At 36.3% G+C, this 23,146-nt stretch overlaps 1 protein-coding gene across 1 annotated transcript in view; it reads right to left on the minus strand.

The window, feature by feature from the left end:
- GPC6 (glypican 6) overlaps nucleotides 1–23,146 on the minus strand; it is a 722,602-nt gene that overhangs the window by 329,441 nt on the left and 370,015 nt on the right. Inside the window, exon 3 of the mRNA XM_054518587.1 lies at nucleotides 1,059–1,450. Within this exon, the coding sequence (XP_054374562.1) occupies nucleotides 1,059–1,450 (392 nt within the window). The remainder of the gene's footprint in view (nucleotides 1–1,058; nucleotides 1,451–23,146) is intronic.

The raw sequence follows: 23,146 nt of genomic DNA on the forward strand, positions 1-23,146 counted from the left end.
AACTACATTTTTAGCTCCATGGCTTCTCAATTTGCAATTACAAAAGATCACATAACACAGGTTAAGAAAAGTTTAAAAGCCCCATCTTATTGAGTGCCTGAGTTGCAGTCTACTGTACAAGGTATAGGCTCTACCTCACCTTCTGACTGTGGATTAAATGAAGCAAATGAGACAGTCCTCTTGAGATGGAGGAGTGGCTTAGGCTTGTAAATGTGGGAAAGTATTGGATGGGCCAAGCATCCAAATCACTCATGCACTTATTGATCAGAAGTGAGTATTTGAACATTTCACAGTGGATCTCATGAGAGTATTTCAGAATTCAAGGTCCAAATACACGATGAGGACTGTGAAACAGTGAGATCACAGAGCAACTATCTAGCTGGAACACCAATTCAGGAAAATTATACCTGATTTTGAAATACTCTATGAGAGAAAATCATTGAGGCACATTTTTGGTGCCCAGATGGTTTATTTTTGCATGGTTTTTTCTTTAATTATGTGAAGCCCTCAAGGATTATAATTGTCATAAATATTTGCATAGATAAATAATTAAACCTAAAATAAATGTGAGTCAAACCATCCTTTGGGAAAGCTCAAGCTTCAGAGGTGTCACTGTTTGTCTATTTTCTCGTCAGAAACATGACTAGACATTTCTAACAAAATCCATCACCCAGCTGCATGATAAATGAATGATGTGAGGGCTGTACTTTTCTAATGAACAGCAGAATAAATTTGCTTGAAACATTTAAATTCTGATCTAAATCCCCATCTTTTATATATGTAGCCAGCTTTGAATTACAAATGGCAATCATTACCATGCTATAACATTGATGTATATTGGTATTTCACTGTGTCCTAAGCACAGAGAAATGCTTTCCAGTCAGTAGTGCCTTAATATCCCCAGAAGGAACTGAAAACAACAGTTGCCCCTATTTATGAACTTATTGGTAGGCATAAAAACCAACCAAACACACCTCCTTGTACTAAAAACAAAAAACCAAAACACAAGTTGAGAAGAAATTCAAGATGAGAAAAACCCCACCCTGTTTTCAGATTACCTTGGATACTCTGTTTGCAACCTCTCTGCCTACTGTCAGCCCCTGAACAAAGGTGCGGGCAGCAATGAACGCTCGAGTCACTTGAACCTTCAGCTTCCTGGGCACATCTCCAAAGGGCTTCAGCTGGTCTGTGTACTTGCTCACACACTCCAGGTAGTCCTCACTGAAATGGTACTGGGGGTTTATAAGCTGGAACATCCGCTCCAGCAGCCGAGCCCAGAAGTCGTTCAGCATTTCCTCCAGGTTGACGTTGCCTCCCGTGTAATAGCGCTTCAGCTCGGCGAAGAGGTCCTGGAACACCTCAGAGTTCTGCATGTACAGCATGCCGTACGTCCGGACAAACATGTCGTTCAAGGATCGCTCCGCGTTCTCCAGAAGTTCTCGGAAAAACTCTGCAGGGAAAACAAGCAGGTGTTAGTGGCCATAACAGCAAGGTATGAGGGGTCTTCTTATTGCACTCCTAACTCATCATAATTTGTGTTAATAGGTTGATACCACAGCACTTTACTAGTGAAATTCATCATTTGGAAGTAAGGAAAAATAGAGTATGAACTGAATTCCCTATCAAGGTCAAAAGATGCAAAGCCTATAACACTGAGCAAAAAAACCCATTTAAAAGAACTTCAGTGCGGGTTGTTCCACTTCTTCGCATACTATTTGAACATAGCAATCCCTGTCCCTCCACAGCCATTACACTAAATCTTCTAAGCTAAAAGCAAAGTCACTAAATATGATGATTTAACTGAAAATGTAATGATTTTAGAATTTAGATTCCACTTTGATCAAGCCTTTACAATGTAGAAGCAAACCCTGGAAATAAATCTAAATACTTATTTGCATATATTCTTGAAGAGAACTAGAAAGATACTTGAATGGAAATGAGAAGGATCCTTCTTAAAAGTGTCACATGTCTAGGTAATGGTAAAAAATATGTTAGTATCTTCAATATTTTTTTGCTCTACTGGAGAGCAGTGCTAGAACCCTTCACCAGTTATGTCACAACCATCCTACTAATTCCAGTCTGTGTTAGTTGTTTATTTTGGAGATGCAGACATTAAGGTTCTCTTGAAAGGATTTCAGACAATTTCTTTGGTGCCTTTTATCTACTGAGGCTTAAACCATAAACAATTTCTAAATTTTGGCTTGTGGAAATTATTCTTACTGGAAACTGAGCCCATGGGATAAAGTACAAATATTTAACAATCTCTTCTATTCAGATTTTTTAATTGCAATATGTTACTTAGGATTTCCCAAAAAAATTCACTGAACATGTACAGCAGTTCTTTAAACCTGACCAAAGGAGAAATAGTATCTCCTGGCTTTCAGAAGATCCCATCTTTTTACAGGACTTGCTGTCAATCTTCTTAAACCACTTTGGAAACGAGTCCTGTGGTTTGTAAATGAGGCATTGCAGACAGCAAGGCAGAGATGGCAATATCTTTGGCAAAACGTGTAATGGCTGCAATTAAGTGATTTGCAGTGAAGCAGGATTCAATACACACCAGGTCTAGGATACCAGATTCTTAATTTGTGGACACTGCCCACAGACACATCTGTGTGTGCTAACAGCACAGACAGGACAAAAATTAAGACTAAGTAAGAAAAAATCTACACTAAATTTGAGGGTTTGCAACTGTGATCAGATGAAAACAGAATCCACCAAACACTGTGGACCAGTCTACAAAGACTCAGTAGGAAAAAAATCTCTTATTTCTGGCAGAAGTTGTGCAGAACTGCAGCCTTTTATCTCCCAGATAACTGGAAAGGGGTTATTATGGAAATGTATACACAGAACACTGAGAACATACTTGCTACATCAAAGCATTTATTAAAGGGAAATTATAGTCTAATAAATATATCAATGTCTAAATTGTCATTAAAACTGCAGCTCTTCATAAGGAATAAATTACTTTCAGAAAAGGATATGTTTTTGCCAAATAGTTTAGGTAGGGAAAAGGAAAAAAAAAAAGAAAAAAAAAGGGGGAAAAAACGACACCCATAATAAAAATTTTGTTGCCAAATGTAGTAATTTGATGTCCACAACATATACGCTTCTGTTTAAGAGAAAAATGAAACAAAGCTGTTTTTCACTGTTAGCCCTGATCTAGTGGTATCTTTGACATCTAAATCACCATGATTAGTATTTTGTACATTCAGCATTTCTTCTTCTAGAAATAATGCACACTGACTGTACTGCTGAATAAATCTAATTCTCTAGTCACACAACCCAGAAAGCAAAAACATGGCAGAGAACCTGGGGCTCAAATTAAAGTTTGTTTTAAGACTGGAGACAGGCTTTCCCACCAATGCAATTGAATTGACAACAGCCTATATATGCTGGGAGGCTGCTATAAACAACTCACATGCTGGCTCCTCACAATCCATAGCTATACTGGGAATCCCACTCTTTATTTTAAAGGATCATACCACTGCATAAGTCAGTCACAGCAAAGCTTAACTGAGTTTGCTGACAGCTCCTCTTGTCAGAGATTATTAGCTTATTCTTTCTTTGTGTGGGTGTATTATTTAGCAGTCTCACAGTCAGCTTGTTGGAAGCCAACCAAACTTTCCAGGGAGGAGTAGATATTTATTCTCTGCTTGTACAGCATCCAGCACAATGTGGTCCATGCTGGTCACAATCTTTATTTATACTGTGGTATAAACATTTCCAATAACTCCACAAGCTTAAATTTCATGCTAGTCCCAAATGTGAAGCCATACATATTAATTCTGTAGGAAAGCTAATGTCCTTTAAACAGCAGCACAGTTATTTAATTTTTAGTCTTACAGGTCTCTAGTCTTCGAGAGCTATTGCTAAAGGTAAATTATGCCATTAAAAAGTTGGAGTGTTAGTCTTTTGTACACTGACACAAAAGACAGTTAAGCGCGCTATCTGCATCAGTAACCCCATGCAGGATCAGAATAATAAATCAACAGCAACTGCAAAATTGGATACCTTTTTAGTTCCAGACAGAAAGAGATCTCCTATGTTGTGCTAATTTCTCAATCAACTCCCATCCAGCAAAATGAATGCTACTGTGAAGGATTGCTTGCTGTTTTAGTCTGCAAATCTCCCATATATCAAGAAGGTAGTCTGCTTTGCAGTGCTTATGTATAGAAACTGTGTCCTGGCGTAACTGAGCACTTGTTCACTTATATCAGTAGAAACTGTATGTGCTTCTGCAAAGGTCGAATTTTGCCATGGTCCTCACAGTAATGTAAAAATTTTATGTTCATTGCAAGGATGATATTTCATCAACTTGCAGGTAGTTTTGAAAAATAATGTAATTTTTCAGCTTCAAGTAAAAGAATGAAGATGAGACAGACATTAGTCATGTTGCTTAGTGTGCTTCTGGAAGGCACTCAAGTACTAGGGTGGGAGAGGAGAATCTATATGAGACAGAGCTGCGCAGTGTTTTAAAATATATATCTTGTGATTTTTTTTTGCTGCCAAAAAGGTTGTCATGAGCAGTGTTAATGCTGGAAATAATTTTTCCTAATTTGAAGTGATGATTCATTCATATGACAGTATATGTCCTATGTGTGTCTTTTGTTGCCAGTATGTTTTCATACAGATTTAATTTATTAACCAGAGGGTCTCAGGAAGCCTGATCACTTCTAAGAGGCAGTTGAAAAGAATAAGGCCTAAGGCACACTGAGATACTGAAAAGATGGAGAGAAGATTGCTATTGCAAGCCATTACATGCTCTGTATACGCTCAAATGGTGGATTTCCAGTCCATGGATCACACTTTAGCTAGTTTTCATTTTTAAACATTATTTGTAAACTTAGGATGCAAGATAGATAGTAACAGTCTGCAAATGAAGTCTGAATTGTTTTAAACTATTTTGGCCACGATAAGGCAACTCAGTCACAAATACAATGGGCAGAATTGCTAGAGTCCATTACTGAAAGGTAGGAACAGCTCACAGATTAAAAATAATGTCTTGTTAGTCCTCACAGTACTTTGCCAACTGCAAGCTGACATTCTCACATTATTTTGACATAGGCAAACTGGTGTCATAATGCAATTCAAAATGGGAGCTGGTCTATTTCCAAAGTGATAACTAGTTGTCACTGCAAGTCAGTGGATAAAGATTAGGGATAATATTGCAGCATGAATGATGTAATAATTGCTTTTAACAAAATCTATGCACAAACACCTAGAGGCAATTTTTACAGACACAAATTTGTATTATGTTTGAGTGGATATTCTATGATCATTCCCAGCCTGATAAGTTCCCTTGCATTTTCTTTTCCTCTGTAATAAGCAAAAGCAATGTCTGACTGTGGGACAAGGTGCAAAGCTAGAAACAGTTTGTTTTCTAATTCCTAAAACCAAAAATATATCCATGAGGTCTAAGACTAAAAAACCAAAAAGATAATTTGTCGTGAACGGCGGGAGAAATGCAATACACTATATGCGTGAATAGCAAATCTCGAAGTTTATTGAAAGCTTACACATATTTATATTGGTGTTAATGAAGCTTATACATATTGCAAAAGTTGAGCTCATCATTGGTTAAAGCACACTTAGATCAACTACACTTACTCCTATCTTTTAACAATTATTTTGCTTCTATACTTGCATTCTTCTAACTTCTCTATTTAAGATAGCTACATTTTTTGGCAAGCGATTTTCTTCCCCGTCTTCCCGTTTCAGGGAAGGTCACTGTGACCTTTGTCAGTGATTGGACACTGGTTGCTCAGTTCTCAGCTTGTTTCTCCTATCTTTATCCATTGGTATCACATCGAAATGTCCTTTCTCAGCTAACCAATTATCTAAAAAACTCTCTACAATAATTTCATTTAATTATCATATATTCTGCACAGCTTTCCTTTTTAGCAGAACTTGAGACCTGAAGAGATACTATGGTGCACCTGATACACGTTAGATGAGAAAAAAGCCAGCCCAGCTGCACAGAGCTCTGGACAGTGATATGTCTGATTTTACATCAGTCTTTACATAAAACACTGCTCAGGGTGACATCCTGATTTCATACATCATTGACTAACAACACCCAAACCCTACTGGCAGTTCCCCAACATAGCCTTGTTCTCCTTCTTGTGGGGGCCTTGCTTTTCCAAGAGCTCTAAGGACTTAGATATGTTAATTCTACCAGTCTTTACCATTCTACCATGATCTACCATTTACTGTGAAGATGTGCATGTATTTACACCCTATGCAGACTTGGTGTACCTAAGTTTATTGCAAATTTTTGAACTTCCCAGTCCTAATAAGGCTGATGGCAAGGGAATATTAGAATTCATGTAAACAGACTATGCTTTTTGAGAGAGTCTTTGGGGGTTCTTTAGGTACAGATACTTGCATTCATACATACATATTATACATATCAATGTCAGCCTTTTCTTGCATCCTATTTCTGTCTATCTTTCTTCAGGAAGTCATTAATGAAACAAAAATGTTTTAGTGAAATCTTCATCTTTTTTGTTGCAAAGGCTTTATTATTTTCTTTTCTCTTTCTTTAAAGATATTCCACAATGGCATCAATTAGTGAAAGTTGTGATTTATCTTAAGGAAATTCAAGTGAAATTAACCTCTGTGGGTTTTACGCTTTTTCATTTTCCAACTGCTTTAGGTTTCTAGAGACTTTCTTTAAACAATAACTAACCTTACACAGCAACAAGAAGTCAATTTAACTTCCTGATTGAGAAAAAATTGCTATAGGAGAATATTTACAGCAGATGATTTTTCTTCCTCAGTTTTGACATTACATTTGTTTTATATTCAAGAGCAAACAAATTGCTTGCATAGGGCTAACAGTGCACTGGTATTGCTTTTTAGTCAGCCTGAATAACTAATTTTAAAATTCCCTTATAGCTTTGACCTTTAAAAACACTCAACAGTCACAACTTGGAAAAAAATTTCATCTTCCATTAGAAAAAAACAAAATCTGCAATGTGATGAGATTCTTTGAAAACTGCTCTCCTTTTTAAACTAATTTTGAATATATATACATTGCATTTAAAGCCAAGAAATACAAATCCAATAATTAAATGTGCCCTAAAATTGAAAATTTCAGAATAGGTGATTTATATACTTGAGTTATGTTTTGGGTATGTGTGAAATTATCTAGCTGTCAATGGATAGCTTTCTAGACTGTCCCAGACCTGTAAATATCATGATATTTTGGATGCCTAAATTTTTGAGAAGTGCAGTCTCAAAGGTTGTGAGTGAAGATGAGAGTCTCTTCCCTCTTTAATCCCTCCATTTCTCAGACTGCTGCAAGACTTGTTAACAGCAGAATTCACTGTGGTCTTCTCCCTGACTCCCATCCAGAGTTTGTGACTTCTTCTCCCTTATGGGTCAGGATATTGTGGGAAAAAATGAGACATGGGGAAGGGAAACCACTGAGGCTTCATCCTTAACCACTCCCCACTGTGGAGCACAGAGACAGTGCAAACAGGACTGTCTAAGCTAAAATGAGGACATGAGGATGGGAAAGAAACACAAACACATCTATGATGGGCTGGGTTGGACAGGGTGGATCCAGTGCAGGAAAAAGGAAAAAAAGCTATGCTGCTTTTTATACATCAAATGCCATTATCAGATTAGGAACCTAATTTGACAAAGAATTTAAGGCATTATTTGATGCCAAAGCACAATGGATCTATTGTACAAATGAACATTGATATAGAGTTAAAGGATCTTTCATCTACTCAAAGCTGATTACATGCATCGATAAAGGCTTATAAGACTTTATTCTGCAACACCAAAATCAATGAGAAGATTATCAACAACTGCAGGGGATGCAGGTGCAACCTTCAAATGCTAAATCTGCTGTTCTTTAACTGCAAAAGGTCATTTGAGTATGCAGGAAAGGGAGACTTCATCCTGCCATTGATTCTATACAGACACTCCTGCAACTAGCTGAAACACATAAGTTTCACACAAGGAATATTAGACATTACATATACTTTTTGAAGTCTTTACTATACTCTAGAATCTCGATTCTGTTGCATGTGGAACTTTATACTGATAATATATCCTTGGCTATAAATATGAAACCTGAAATTCCCAAGATGCCCTCAAAAAACTCATTGAACTTGGAGAAATAACAAAGAAAGAAAATTCTAGGAATAAAAACAAAGCAATGAGATAGTTTTACACATAGTTTATAGATACACCAATAACTGTCCCTGAAGGTTCTGCTTTCATTATCAAGTGGAAAATGCCCAAGTGAAGTACTCATAAAACGTAAGCAAAATGTTACATGGCATCAGAAGATTGCATTCTAGAATATTTATGAAAGGGCATTTAAATGCTTACAGAAATGGTATTGTCATGAATATCCGTGACCAAAGAGAGACGTGTAGCACTTCATGGATATCTGTGAATTTCAGAATGATGAATTTTACATCATATGTTCATAAAAATGCATAGCACCTCATGAAAGATTCATGAGTCACCACAGTTTCTTCTGAAAAACATTTAAAGCTTTCATGAAAATATTAACAATATATAAACTATGGGACTCAGTGCAACAATTGTTCTAAAATATGGAGACTGTACCATTTTTCTCTACGTATCACTAGAGGCTATTAAACACCTAGTTCAACAGTTAAAGAGATTTACCATCTAAAATTTTGCATGAAACTTCCTTGTCTATAATCTACTACCATCTTCTAAGCATATTAAAAGTTTGTTGACTCTTGATACAAAGTGTAAGGTGGACCAGAAGACACAGGGGAAAATTAACAACAAATTGCCTTGTTACAGTCTAGATAAAATTTGATTCGGGATAATTTATATATTCTGTCAAAAAGCCAATTTTTTTTAAAAAGGAGGCAATTTTTTGACAAGCAGGTCTGAAACCAGAGGCAGTATTTGCTATCATCAGACTCGCTCCTGTGCTGCTCAGAGGTCCCAGGAGTTGTACTTGGGAGGAATGTGGCCCTGAAGTCACTGTGTGCCTTCATGTCTGTTCTCAGAGTAGACAACTTGAACTGACTGCAGCAAGGAGCCATACATGAGGAAGGAGCCTCTGGCTGGCCAGAGGAAAACACTGAAAACCTTCATAGAATTTTATTTATACTGGGATGATCAGCCGCGATTTGACAGCAGCGACACTGGGCTTTGGAGGCAGAAATCTCAGCCTCGGTTGAAGTGTGTGTGGGATTGAAGAGGGCTTGCTCACCTCTTTTAGCAGAGTGTCTTTGTTTTCTTCCTCCCACTTTAAATAAAGCAGACTACTGTGCAGAACCTTCACTGAGGTATTTGAAAACAATGTCTTGAGCCTTACTCAGCTTCAAGAAAGAGGTGTTTTCTGAAGCATCTAGCAGATTAGATGCATTCAGTGAAGTTCCCAGTAGGAAGTGCGTGTGTGAATCCCAGTGTAGAAAGGTGGGGTTTAAACAGGTCAAACTGGCTGCATCACATTATGTTTAAAATTAGAACTGCAGCTACTTTCATGTCACAGTTGCAAGTATAGAGAGCTAAAGCATATTTGCACAGTTGTATTTATATAATGTAACTGCAGTCAATTTGTTGCTGTTTGCCATTCAATCTCATTTCACCTTTTCCCCTTTTTGAAGAAGGTTCATTTTAGTATTTAGAAAAAAAATCAGTTTATTCCGTAAAAACCACCAAAATCTTTAGAATTTTGACCTGAGACAGAACTACTGAAATAACTGCAAAGACTTCTATTTGAGCTAACTAGCAGAAGCCTACTGTAAGAGCAGATTGAAGTTTGACTTCCTATGGTAATTATTATGTACATAAAAATCAATTTTTTATAAAAGTCTGAAGCTTATGAGGTAATGAAGTCATGTTGATGGTTTTTCTAGACACCTCTGAATGCAGGTAATAAGTTCTGTTATAGTTTAGCACTACTAACAAAAAATATAAAACTATCTCCAAGAAAATTTACCTATTTTTGAGTTTATACAATTTTTCTACATCTACACTCAAAGGAACCCCAGGTACCATTAAGGTCAAGCAGTATTAAATCCCACCTGCTTTCCCAGCTATTTCTTGACTATTTGGACACTGAACACAGTGTGTAATAGTGTACACACTATTTGTTACTGACATAAAGCCAATGTGATTGAATTTCTTGCTTGTAAATTGTGCTACATGTTCAAACTTCAGTGAAGCAACAAACTTAGTTTTATGACAGCAAATTAAGCTAACTTAAATGTTCTAAGTTTATTAAAGGGATGATCTTACCTTTTTTTCAAGGCAATAGTATGAAAGTTAAGGACCAGCAATGGTCCTACAGATTGGATTTGGGCAATCAGTGACTTAAAACAAGGCAATGTATAAAATCCTAGACTATGGATAAGGTTAAGGATAACAGAGTTGGCCTCAAATAAGCTACACATGTAAAAAAAACCAAAAAAAAATATATTACTTTTGGAAGAAAACTGTCTTTCAGATTCTAAATCTGCATTCATGTGCTGGTAGAAAGACTTTGGGTCCCCTAAGGAGGTTAGTGAAGTCAATAAACTTTCCTACCTGGATGTTTCAAAGATCAGGGATTAAAAAATGAAGTCAGTATTTGAATAGCTTTAAAGCCAACAGAAATCTTCATCTACAGACATCAGTTCACTGGATCAAGATGCTGCATGATTGATTTTTATCTGACCTGCCTTCTCAACAGAATGGTTTTTTTTCTCTTACAAGGCTGTCTAGTGGGAAAGCTTTCCAGTCAGAAGAAAACTGATATCTAAGATATGGCACAATGAACTGAAAAACCAGCTTTACAAGACCGGTATATATTTAGGGTTATGTTCGATTTCAGACAATATAACTTAATTTTTATCTGATTGAACTTCACAAGAGTGGCCTTAAAACTCCTAGGTCAAGTTTATTTGAGGAATTATTTCCATTTATTAGCTGCTGTGCTGCATGTGCTGTATCACCTAAATGCCTATGTTCATGTAGTGACACCAAAGTTTCATGCCTCTGCTGCTGGTGTGCTGGTAGTTGCTGAACATATTGACAAGAATATTTCAATGAATCCACAAGCTGTTGAATCTCTAAGCAAACAAATTACTGCTTAAGCAAACTTTACTGCTTCCTATGGTTTTGTGAGAAATAGGGTGGCTCAGTGAGAGGTAGGAGCTTTAGAAAATATTTTTAGATTTTTGTGTAGGGTCTTTATTTTTCTGTTGGTAGGTGCTTTTTGTGCAGAAGTCACTGGAATTCCAGGCCCCCTGCTTTTACTGCTTCTTCCATCTTCTCTGCAGTCTTGAGACCTTATTGTCTGCCTTCTTTGCTATACAGTCCTCATCCCTCTCTCTCAGTCCTCACATCACATGGTTTATACCTGGGAGATTGATGGGGAAGTGAAGGCATAAGCCATGTTTTTCACACTAGTGCCCAATGCTTCCTCCTGAGTTGGAAGTGAAGTGGAGACTCTGTGTCACTTCTGGTGGCAAGGGCTTTTCATTCAGTTCCTAGAACAGTTGCTGGACACTAGTTCCTTGTGTAATTTTTGGGTGTTACTCCAGTTTGTTTGGCCACAACAGTAGTGCTGTGGTGTGAGCATTTGGGAATAAAACCCCACTAACCACTTTTCTCATATAAATCTTGCCAGCTGAGAATTACAGCCCTCTGAGATGAGATTTGAAGAACAAGTTGAGAAGCTGATCAATCCTACTGGGCAGCAGGCAGTGAAGGGGCTTGGGTGACCTGCAGTAACTAAAGGCATTGTACTTGTTTTCCTGCACTACACTACTGCAGAAATCTTAAAATAAGCAAGGATAAGCACAAGTGAGGCAGTACAGGTGAAATAGGAAAGCAAAATTAAAGAGGAGAATAATAGTTGGAGAGAAGACAAAGAAACAGAGAAATGGCAACTGAGTGAAACAGACAAAGTGATAAGAAGAGAGCTCAACTTAAGTTTTCTAAATGTTTCTCAGAGTCCATCAATATTCCCAAAACCATCACTCTTGAACACAGAGGCAGAACAAAGGTCCCAAAAATTGAGTGTTCAGGCCACACATTGATTCTCTTCAGATACCCAACCAAGGAACCTTGGCATGAAGCCTTGCTCCAGCTCTGCCTTTATGTTCTCCATGGGGAGAGAAAGAAGGATTTAGATCAGAAGTCTGGCTTGGGCTTTAAATTGGGGGCTCCTGTTTACATCTTGCAGGAACCTGTCCTTTACATAAAACCCACTGGATTAGGGCTAGAATTTTCATTTAATGCATGTACAAATATATGTGATATTGCTTGATAATGTGATTTTAGGTCTTCCATTACTGCATTATATGAAATACTAAAATTTTTAGTGGTCTGGTGAAATACAGAAGCAAAATGAATGCTTATTTTAAGACATTGTTGTAAAATATTTTATCCAATAACTTCTTTCTTTGTTTCCCTGATGTATACATGCTTAGTCATTTGGGAGAAACATTCAGACATTGCACATGATTAGGGTCAAACAGTATATTTCAAACAGAAATAAGGATTCCTTTGAAAAGGACATAAGAGAGAACACGCTTCCTGTTTTTTAATTGAGACACCATTCAACATTCTTTAATGAGGACATTAATAATTGTGGAAGGACTTTCAAACTCACAATAAAACACTGATAACTTCTGAAAAATGTAAATGTTAGGGATGTTACATGTTAGGTGAGACTAATTACCCTGCTTCTCTGCCATAATAATAAACTTCATAAGTAGATTATAATTTTATGTAGCCTGGATGGCCTTAGATTTTAAGTGCTTCTACATTTACAAACCACGTAATTAGAAATGCGTTTCCAATAGGTGACTTTTATATTAGGGTTCAGCCTTAAATTGTATACCCATTATCTAGAAAATATTCTCCATTTTCACTGAAGAAGCATTATTTTTTTAGTCATACATCTCTCTCTTGCAAAGACCATATGTTCACTCAGACTTGCCCGTAATATGTGCATATATAATACATTTTAATTGAATTTTTTTGTGTTTTAATGTCACAGTAACTGCAATAGGTGTCATACTGCCTACCTAAAACATAGTTATTCATTAAGAATATCATGTATAATTAGTATCATGTATTAGGTATAGTTTATACTGTAAGTAATCTAACACAGTAAAACTCAATTAAGTAGCTGAAAATGTAATTGTAGAGGATACTGAAAAATCTTTTTTGCTGATTATACAGAAACAGCAGCTTTTGTCTCTGGAATCAAGACATACTGAAATATTTCATAATACCATGAATACTCTGCATTTTTTTTCTTCTTGTTTCTACTACCTGGTTTTGTTTTTAAAGTTGGTCTCCTCTAAATATTTTTATTTATTCTGAGGAGCCATCAAAATTTGTATACCTGTCACAGGCTCTGAGTAGTTCTAATCTAGCTGAAAGTAATTTTCATAGTGATTTCTTATACTCTGAACATCAATATACCTTATTAAAAATTTAAATTTTTTTTTGCATTATTTTACTTTGCTTTGTTTATTTTTTGGGGGTATTTGTTTATTTATTTGTTTTTTAATTTCTTACACTGTGGGTACTACCTAAGAAATAAAGAGGTTCCTACTTTGCAGAGAAACTATTTCTACTGCTTTAACATACCTCTATCTCTGAAAAATCTCAGAGCTACTCTCTATTTCTTTTTCCTTTGTGAAGTTAAGAAGTTTGACAGGAAATAAAAAATTCAGTCTCATGTTGTTTTGCTGCTGGCTGATACATTGGCATCAGGTCCAAGGGCTTCTTGTTATCCTTCAAAGCCAAATGTGAGAACATAAATACATGGTCTGCTCTGCACGGATAGAAAAGCCAGAGGCACAAATCCAGACCCACCAAGAGGAACTAAAGGATTAGAAAAATATACACATTTTAATTCTTTGAATTACTTCTATATTCTTGAAGCAATGCATAGGCCTGGACTTGACACAGGAAAATGAAGAATTTAATAATATTTCTTTTTTTAATACAAGAAGTAAGGTCATCAATGTTATTAATTTAATCACATATATAATTCAGAGCATAATATAAAATTTAGAAAGTTCAGGCAAACAAGAACATGGAAAAAGATGCCTATTCACTAAAGCTTTTTCCAAAATGTCAGGTAAGCTTTAAAAAGACATATAAGTAGAGAAATAATTTTTTTAACAGATGTAGGAGAGGAAGAACTTCTGAATTAATAAAAACTGAATTTTCTTTTTTTCTTTTTTTTTTTTTACACCACAGAATCTGATTCCTTCACTTCTATCTATACATATGAGGGTCACGAGCTCTGGGTCTTTCTATTTTATTATTGTCTCATTTACTCCTTTAGTCTTAGCTTTTTCTTGAGACATGCATTGAGAAAGTGACTAATATTGTAGCCTAGTAGGCAGCATCCATTTGGGTCAGCTAATCTGTGACATGAAAAAAAAGGATGGGAATAAGATAATATTGTTTCATTTAGATTATTGTTAATAGGTTTAAATCTTTGCTGATATTCTGCTCCTTTCATTTCTGCTATCCTGACCTGGACTGTACATGGTCTACAACATGAAGCAAGTTTACCCAATCTTTCCTTGAACTGCTGATGGTACTGAATCTCCTTCCTCCAGCCCCAACTGCTGCATTCAGTTATCATCAAGCACAGGCATCAACTAGAGCTCTAATCTTGCTCTGATGGATGGAATACTAACCTTTCACAAGATTAGAGACACAAGGTGCTCCAGAGATAATAAAATTCAAATAGGTTTATTTCAAAGGGCAACTCAATCTCAATTTTGTTCATGGGTCACTTGACAGATCATTTGCCAATGTAGTTTTTGTGTCCTTCTGCATCTGGCTTCTGTGCAGTGCTCCAACTATTTCATATTAAGTGGGCACCAACAGGCAGAGTTCGGCAAGGGTCTGGCTTAAGCAAAAATAGCAAGGAACCCATTCAGCATGGAGCTGGCAACTTTACTAAAAGTTCATCTTCTGAGGGCAGTGCTTGGATGGTGGGAAAGCTTTTCTTAGCATTTTCAGAAATGGCAATTTTGATAAACATCTTGAACACTTTGAATTTTAAATTCCTTTTAGATCAAAGAGGAAAAATCTTGCTTGCATCATGACAGCCAGCTGTGCAATATATGCAGTAGCTGTAACTTAAGAGATTTGTAGCTTGTGAGCAACCATTTTTAATGTGCTTGTCAAACCCTTCTATGCAAAATTGTTTACAAATCAAATATTTAAGTCAGGTATCTACAGGCAATGAAGATAAGGCTCTTACAGGTGCTAAAAAAAGATTCCTCCAGATGACAGCTGTGGTGTTACATACAGGAATTAGACTCTCCTAAAGGCAAAATAGGTGAAATTTCCTGCAACTTTCATGGTTGTAACTTGCTGCTATTAAATACACCAATTGACCTAGCTCTGTTGTTTAATAGAGCAAAATTAAATGATTACAACTAGACTGCTTAGAGAACAAATATTGTTGAAGCCAGTGAGCATAATGTCTGGCCTTCATTTAGGAGAAGGATAAAAATAATTAAAAGGCCCATATAAACCAGACAGCTAAAGCTGCAGGTGCATAAATTGCACACAAACTACAGCACATCAGTGAGTTAGCCAGGGATTTGGAGGATGGTTTGTGTGCATAGATGCTAGCAGCTGGACTTCTCTCCAGGAGAGGGAGAGAGAGAGAGAGAGGTAGAGAGAGAGGAGAAAAAGCATCATAAGCACACATGAAGAGAACCAGGGAAAGCTCACAGAAAGTCAGAGGGGTGTTTTATGCTCCAATCCAGGACAGCACTGAAAAATAGTATGCTCTAGGAATAAAAAAAAATAAAATTGTTCAGAAATATTAAACTCTGTCTTTTTTTTTCCCTACAGAACTTGCTTCTTGCATATTTGTTATAGGAGTGAGAGTTTAGAACAACAAACTCTTTGGAGGTAAGATTGCATGCTTTTAGAGTCCCAAAACAAGGATGACCATACTGGATTTAAAATTCAGTGGCTGATGAGTTTGCATGACAACTAAGTAGGACAGTAGACTTCATGGCATATGCATCTAAAATGTGTACTGGACTAACTCTGAAATCTGGAAATTGGAAAATAAAGTTCAAGATTTTTTTTCTGCTTTTAAAGCCTTAGAACTACATGAAAAATGTATTCTCATTTTTGATGCTTTAACTGTGACAGCTCATAAACTAGTCTATTCCTAGAATTGCAATCATATCTCTGGAGTCCATTTACAATGTTTAAATTTCATAATTGAGTGAGTTCTTAATATTTCAAAACTGTTTCTGTTTTCATTAAGTTTTCATAGAGACAGTTCACTTGTCATTGTTGTCCTTTCTAGTAAGAAGATCTTGAAACTAATTTTATAGTACATGTTTTTAAAAATTTCAGAAATAACTGACTACATATGAACCCTGTGATTGATCCAGGAACTTACGCATTTAAGTGTTTCTCTCTCTTGCCCCAGTGCTAGGAGTTAGGCATTAATTTTCTGGATATATATGCAAAAGTAATCTTTAGGCATGCAAGGTGGAATCCATACTTGAGGATTGAAGTCTTTTAGTTAGAGGATATGAATTTTTCAGGTAATCATCTGTCTTTGCCACTTCACTACCAATTCTATCAACCTGTATGCAATTTCCTACCCATAATAGATGCAAAATGGGCTATTAAATTCCCACAGGATCATACAGACTAGAGAATAGAGAATTAAGTTCTCTGTCACCTGAATTGTTCACACAAAAGGGGACTACATCAAATCAAGACCTTTCAGGAGTATCAAGGCTCCCAATCAGCTGCCATGGAGATGAGTGTGACAACTAACAACCCAGGCTGCAGGCTGTAACTCTCCATCACTGAGGGGCCAGGGTGGAGGAAGATGTCACTGTGATCAGCCTGCCAGACTAATCCCTCACTTGCCTCAAACTTTTAATTGTGGAATTTTTACTGGTGTGTTTCATCCTGATAGCATGTCTGCATGCTACAGGCTTTGAAATCTTCAGACAGTCTATGTGGGAGAGATAAAAAAGCTGAAGATACATAAAGCCGGACAGAGAAGTGTGACTGTGGAAATAATTTTAAATTATGTCTTGAATAGAGTGTATATTAAAACTTGGAAGACTTTAGCTTTCAGGAAAGCAGTCATTCAAATAAACCAGGTGTTTCTTCTTCCAATTTTTACAAATAAAAAATAGAATTTTACTGCAAATCAAAATATGCCACATAAAAGTACCAATACTACTCTGGCAAGCTGTCAGGAAATAAGTATACCTACAAATGAAAAAAATTTCAGAGGAGCTCATCCTCTGGTTCAAAGTCAGGACCAGCTGCCTGGAAGCATGAAATCGAGCATCAGACCTAGTTCCAAAGATAACTGCTGAGCTGACTGCTCAATAATCTTTTTTTATAAAGCCTGATCTGCAAGCACATACAATGAAAAGTCAAAGGACTTAATTTGATTTAAATGCAGCTGCCCTAATCACAGAGAAACAACCACGATAGTCAGAAATAGCCAGACTAAGCTCTTTTCCAAAGAGCAGCACTTGGCCTAAAACACATAACATTACCCTCTTCATCGTTAACTTTGAATTTTCTTGCTTTCGTGGGATTAAGTCAGACCCCTACCATTATGTTAATGTAGCTTTTTGTGGTTTAATTACAATGTTTCCTCTAGAGTGTAACATAATAACAATTAATCAGCTAGTTCTTAACTTCCACAAAAGGAAACATCATCTGTTATTATCTGTGCTGCTATCCTGCCACAATGTCAGCAGAACTAAAAACAATTATACCACAAAAGCTGCATGCAAATAGGGTCTGCAACTAAAAACAGATGAAAGCCAAAATCTCAGACTCATCCCTGAAGTTCACTCTTTGTGAAATCTTTTTATTCACTCTATTTTATATAAACACCACTAAAATCATTAAAATTAATACCAGGCAGTAGGGATGTCCTAGCAACACACAGACTGACTGATGCAAAGTGTGGATGGAAAGTCATCTAAAGAAGCAAAATTTGAACCTGATATTCTTTTAGGATTTACTGCCTTCTTCCATGGTATCTAGATATAAATTCTCTGGTTTATTTTTAGGTCATGCTTCTTTGCAGAGCCAGGCTGATTATATTTGGCAGAAAAAATCATTAATGGATGCAGATAGTAATCGACATGATAGATTAAAATAATGCTTTTGAAATACATGAACGTGAAATTCAAGAAATGCTTTAATAAAAAAAATGGAAACAAGATATTGGACAAAAACAGCAAATGGAGAAACAAAAAGTCACTTTCACATTTAGCATGTGAAAATATCAAAGACTCACTCCTATCAGCAGTGAAATATTCCCAGGTTAAAATTCTCTCCTCCGTGTGGACTGGGTACAAAGATAGAAACTATTTTTATGTAGCTGGATGGCAGTGGGAAATGAGAAGAGAAATTCTGCTGCTGTTGTTACTTTTCTTCTTCCAGAGAGCAGTTTTCTCTAGGGTGCTGTTTGACTCTTAGAAGTCACCACAAAAAATGGCAGTTTGAGTCAACAGATTTGCTCAATGACAAAATATGTTCTTAGCACTCTTTAGTCCTGTTAGCCCTGAAGCAATAACATGACAGAGGGGGCAAAGAATGTACTAGTAGCTTTTGTTAGGCATGAACAGTCTCTTCCCTCCATCAAAAAAAAAAAAAGACAGTTGTGCTAGAAAACAATGGGGATTCCCAGGAACTGCTTCCTAGTTCTAGGTATAGCTACTGCTAGCAATGTCTATAACATTACCTGTGCAATTAGGACACTGTACCTGTGCAAGTAGTTTCATAGCATGTTCAATTATTTTAGAACAGTTATGGTCTTTATCATTCATCGTATTTAATTTTCTTAGTTTTATATATCTAAGTATTTGGTGGGTTTTTAAAACTCCTGTTTGGAATGTTAGCAGATATCTGTAATGGTACCTTAACACTTGTTGTATTGCATTCTTTTATTTGTAGCTGCAGTAAGGTTCAAAATTGCAATCTAGCTAACAAATTTTATTTACTATTCCCTAACATTAACTCTGGTATTGCAGATATAAAGTCTAGCTACAGCCTTTCTGTGACTGTGAGCTGTTCATACCAGCTTTTCCAATGTAACTCACCTCCTCACTGCTGCACAAGTGACAAAGGAAGATAAATCTCGCATTCCAACAACAGCTATCACTTCATTCATTAGTAACAAACACCTGTAGCAGCAGGAACCACATACACTGTAACTGGCTTGGTTTTGCACCTTTAAATTGCTTGTCATCATAAAGAAATGCCAGCAGTTCAATGAGAGAAGAGTAATGCAGCAAGAAGGCTGAAGCCATTTCCAGTGTTTAATTGCCATTAAAAAAAACTAACAAGTGATTAAAAAGATAAATCAAAAGTTTGCAGAAAGACTAAAGCATCCAGTCCGTTTTACGGTTTCATTTGAGCTACAAGCACGTTATACATCCATTTACAAAACAATGAGCTCTTACAGTTTATGAAAGTTTAATCTCTTGGTTTATTGCTTTAATATATCTAACATTGGTAAGGTTTACTTTAGAATGAACTGTCTGACTATATGATGTTGATGTTATTTTTTATATTCAGTGTGCAAATGGAATGAATAACATAATAATTGTACTAATCTATGAAACAATTAAAGTAGAGGTAATTGCTGCTTCTCTCATATCTGCATGTAAAATAAAAGAATTAATATTTTATCATTTGGCAATGCCTCTTGTTAGCACAATATTCTGAGATCAATTTTTGTTTGGCCACGGGCATTGGAGCAAATGCTGGAAAAGTTATGCAGAGCCAAAATGCACATTGCTGGTAAACTTGTGCTTCAGGAACATACCATCTTAGGCTCACATGTCTGGTAAAACTTTGGTCAAATACTATCAACAACAGAAAAAAAACCAACCCAAACGAAAGAACCCCAACCATAATTCTTAAACTAATAACCTCATAGTTTCTGAAAATAAACAAACAAATGAACAAATGGGGATTTGATGACTTATGCCCCTCAAATGATACATTTATCCTAGACTGAACTACAAAATGACAAAAATTCATTACGATAATAAGTAACTGCTACAAAGCAGTTATTATTAAAGAGGGTTTTAAACACAGGTTTAAAAAGCTCAGAAAAAAAACTGTATATGTACTTTCACTGTTGTAAATTATTCTACCTATTCTGAAGGAAATCAAAAACCATCCTGAAAACCATTCCTTTTTCTTTCCTACGTTGTCTAAGAACATATTGATCTTGGTGTTTGAATTGATTTTTATTTTATTTTTTATCCCCTATTTCAGGAAACTGCTAATGACATGCTTTTAAATTCCTGAGTGTGTTTTAATGATGTGATGTGGGAGACTGTCTCTTCTGCGCCTTGGGTATTGGCTTGGGAGGAAAAGGAAGATCAGAGAAGGGAAAAAGATGCTCTGAAATGCCAGAGCTGTTTCCTACCTTTCAAAGTTGTCAGGTGTTTTACAGATTTGCTGTTCCATTCTGCTTCTCATTTGCACATCAAGTCCTGCAACCTGAATTTGGTTATCTTTAATAGATGCGCTACAAGGTCAGCAGTATGAGCCAAAGCTCCCGTGGTCTCTTCAATTCACCACGTGGACGCAAAGCAACCATTGCAGACCTCTGGCAAGACTTATTCTCCACATAACTACCAAGACAGACTTTCACTTCACCGTGTCTCTTAATGAAATGATGGAAATATTATGTGTGGTTTTTGGAGCAACTCACATACACACAGAGAATCACAGAATCATTGAATGGTTCAGTTGGAAGAGACCTTAGAGATCATCTAGTTCCAATCCCCCTGCCATGGGGGATCATATAGTATTAATTTTGAGTAAAGCATACTTTTCCCCATGGAAGTTTGCTAAAAGTGTTCATAATTCAAGATGTACATAAATAAAAGGAAAAAGAAAAGCATTTAGAAAATAAAATGCAATGTTTATACTAAATTATAGAAATAATATCATTTGCACAGTTCTTTTGGAGCTGTAACTCTGGAACCTTGAAGGAAAGATTATACTCAGCACTATCCAAACCAGTGAAAACCACCATAAAGTAGCAAGAATTATGATTAGTTTTTTACTAAGCATGTGACTGACCCTTTCTACACAGGAAAAATAACCTCTACAAAAACCTGTATCACAAACAAATAAAAACCAGGAACCCAGGAACTGAGGAAGAGGCCCAAATCAACATGAACTGTGCAGAATCACAGAATCAAAGCATTGATTCTTTCTCATTTTCCACTCAGTATGACTCCTAACATATAACTTACCCCAGTAAAGTCAGTGGTACAAGATTATGTGACTCTGAAACTCTGGGGAAGACATATCCTACTGATCTCCCTAATATTATTGTATATCTTCAATGCTAAGCTCACATGTGTGGATATTTATGTGCATGCTAGAGACATAACTTTTAAAATTAGTATTATACATTTTTATAAACACTAATGTACTTAACCATGGTAATCTTTAGTAAGTGAGCGTAAAAATACAGAACTGTGCATCAATCAGAATATTTCTTGATATTTTTAATGAAACCTCAGAAATTAATAAACCTATGATTGGTAAAAATAGAAATGATTAACAACTAATTGACATATTTTAAGATTACTGTTCCTTGAAATCCACACTTGTAAACTGTAAGTGCATATCTGTTAATGAAAAAATAAAAGTAGAGGTAAAAAATTTAAACTGACCACCCTAGAGTAACATGCATTCTAGGCCTCTTCTAACTGTTTAGACTACAAAATTTTAAAATTAATTCCTTTCCACAAAAGTGCCTAAATGGCAAGAAAATGTTTATTTTAACAAATACATCAGAATTTTCTGACGGATTTGTTATTTCCAGATTGCCTTTTTTTTTTCATTCATCATCATCAATAGTACTTTACATCTTTATAGTCAGTGACTCAATGTTAAATTTTCATTGAGTTCTTAACCACTTATGACTCCCCTTCCATTTTTTGTTCTGAATGTTTGTTTCCCCAATACAGGACTTCTAAACTATGTCTGGTGAAATACCTAATGAGAGTGATAGAGAATAGCATTTCCCTGTACGCTTCTCTATCATAGCTACAAAGAATCCGGATAAAAATGATCAGCTTGTAAACAAGAAAGAAAACACTGATAAAATTAGTAGAGGTAAAAGCTAGTAAAAATATCTTTGGTCATGTTTAAAACTAGAAAAAATGCCCAAACTTTTCTTTACTCTTCCTTTCATGTTAGAAGTTACCCATAAAGAGGGTAGATTTAGGCAAGATATTAGGAAGAAATTCTTCACTGTGAGGTGGTGAATAGGTTGCTCAGAGAAGCTATGGATGCTCCATGCCTGGAAGTGTTGAAGGGCAGGTTGGATGAGGCTCAGAACAACCTTTTATAGTGGAAACTGTCCCTGCCCATGGCAAGGGGGTTGGAATCAGATGATCTTTAGGGTCCCTTTCGACCCTAACTGTTCTAGGATTTTGTATTTAGCTAACAGTAAACTGTGTTGCACAGGGAAGAAATGTGCTTGTGGGGCCAAGGAATAAAGGTGGGTGAAGCTTGTGCTAATTCTGCATGGTTCAGTAAAGACATGCTTGCTCTCTGATATGAAATTCCTATTTGCATTACTTTGTCACAATTCATGACACAGGAGCACAGATAATGTAGTATTCATTTGAACAAGTCCGTGTTTATACTGCAAGGTAAAAAGTGAGTTTGGGAAAAGGTTTGATTTGTGACTTAATTATTTAAAAGATTGGTTTCACATCACCTAACTTCACACGCTGTTAGCACCGATACCTGTACCCAAATTGGTCACAGTAGAGCCCCTATTTAGTTAGTGAGTTTAGTTAGTGCTTCTTAGAATGCAGATGTGGAATGTAATCTAAAGACATAGAAATGGCACCCTGAAGTGCCTATTTGTCTTAATTGACTGTAAAAATACCAAGAGTGAGCAGTGCAGATGTCCACAATTTACATGGCCATGTGAATCCCACTCAGTGTTTGCTCTTCCTATCTGAAAGCGAAGGTTGTGATAAACTGTCAGACTTCAGCCCTTTTATTTACTTGATCTATCCAGAATGCTCAGATAAAACTTGGTCTGATGTTAAGAGTCCAAGTTGTAATCCCAAATTTTCCCTTCCAAGGGCATTTAAGCATATTAGAA

This window comes from Molothrus ater, chromosome 2 (genome assembly GCF_012460135.2).
Source record: "Molothrus ater isolate BHLD 08-10-18 breed brown headed cowbird chromosome 2, BPBGC_Mater_1.1, whole genome shotgun sequence".
NCBI lineage: Eukaryota > Metazoa > Chordata > Aves > Passeriformes > Icteridae > Molothrus > Molothrus ater.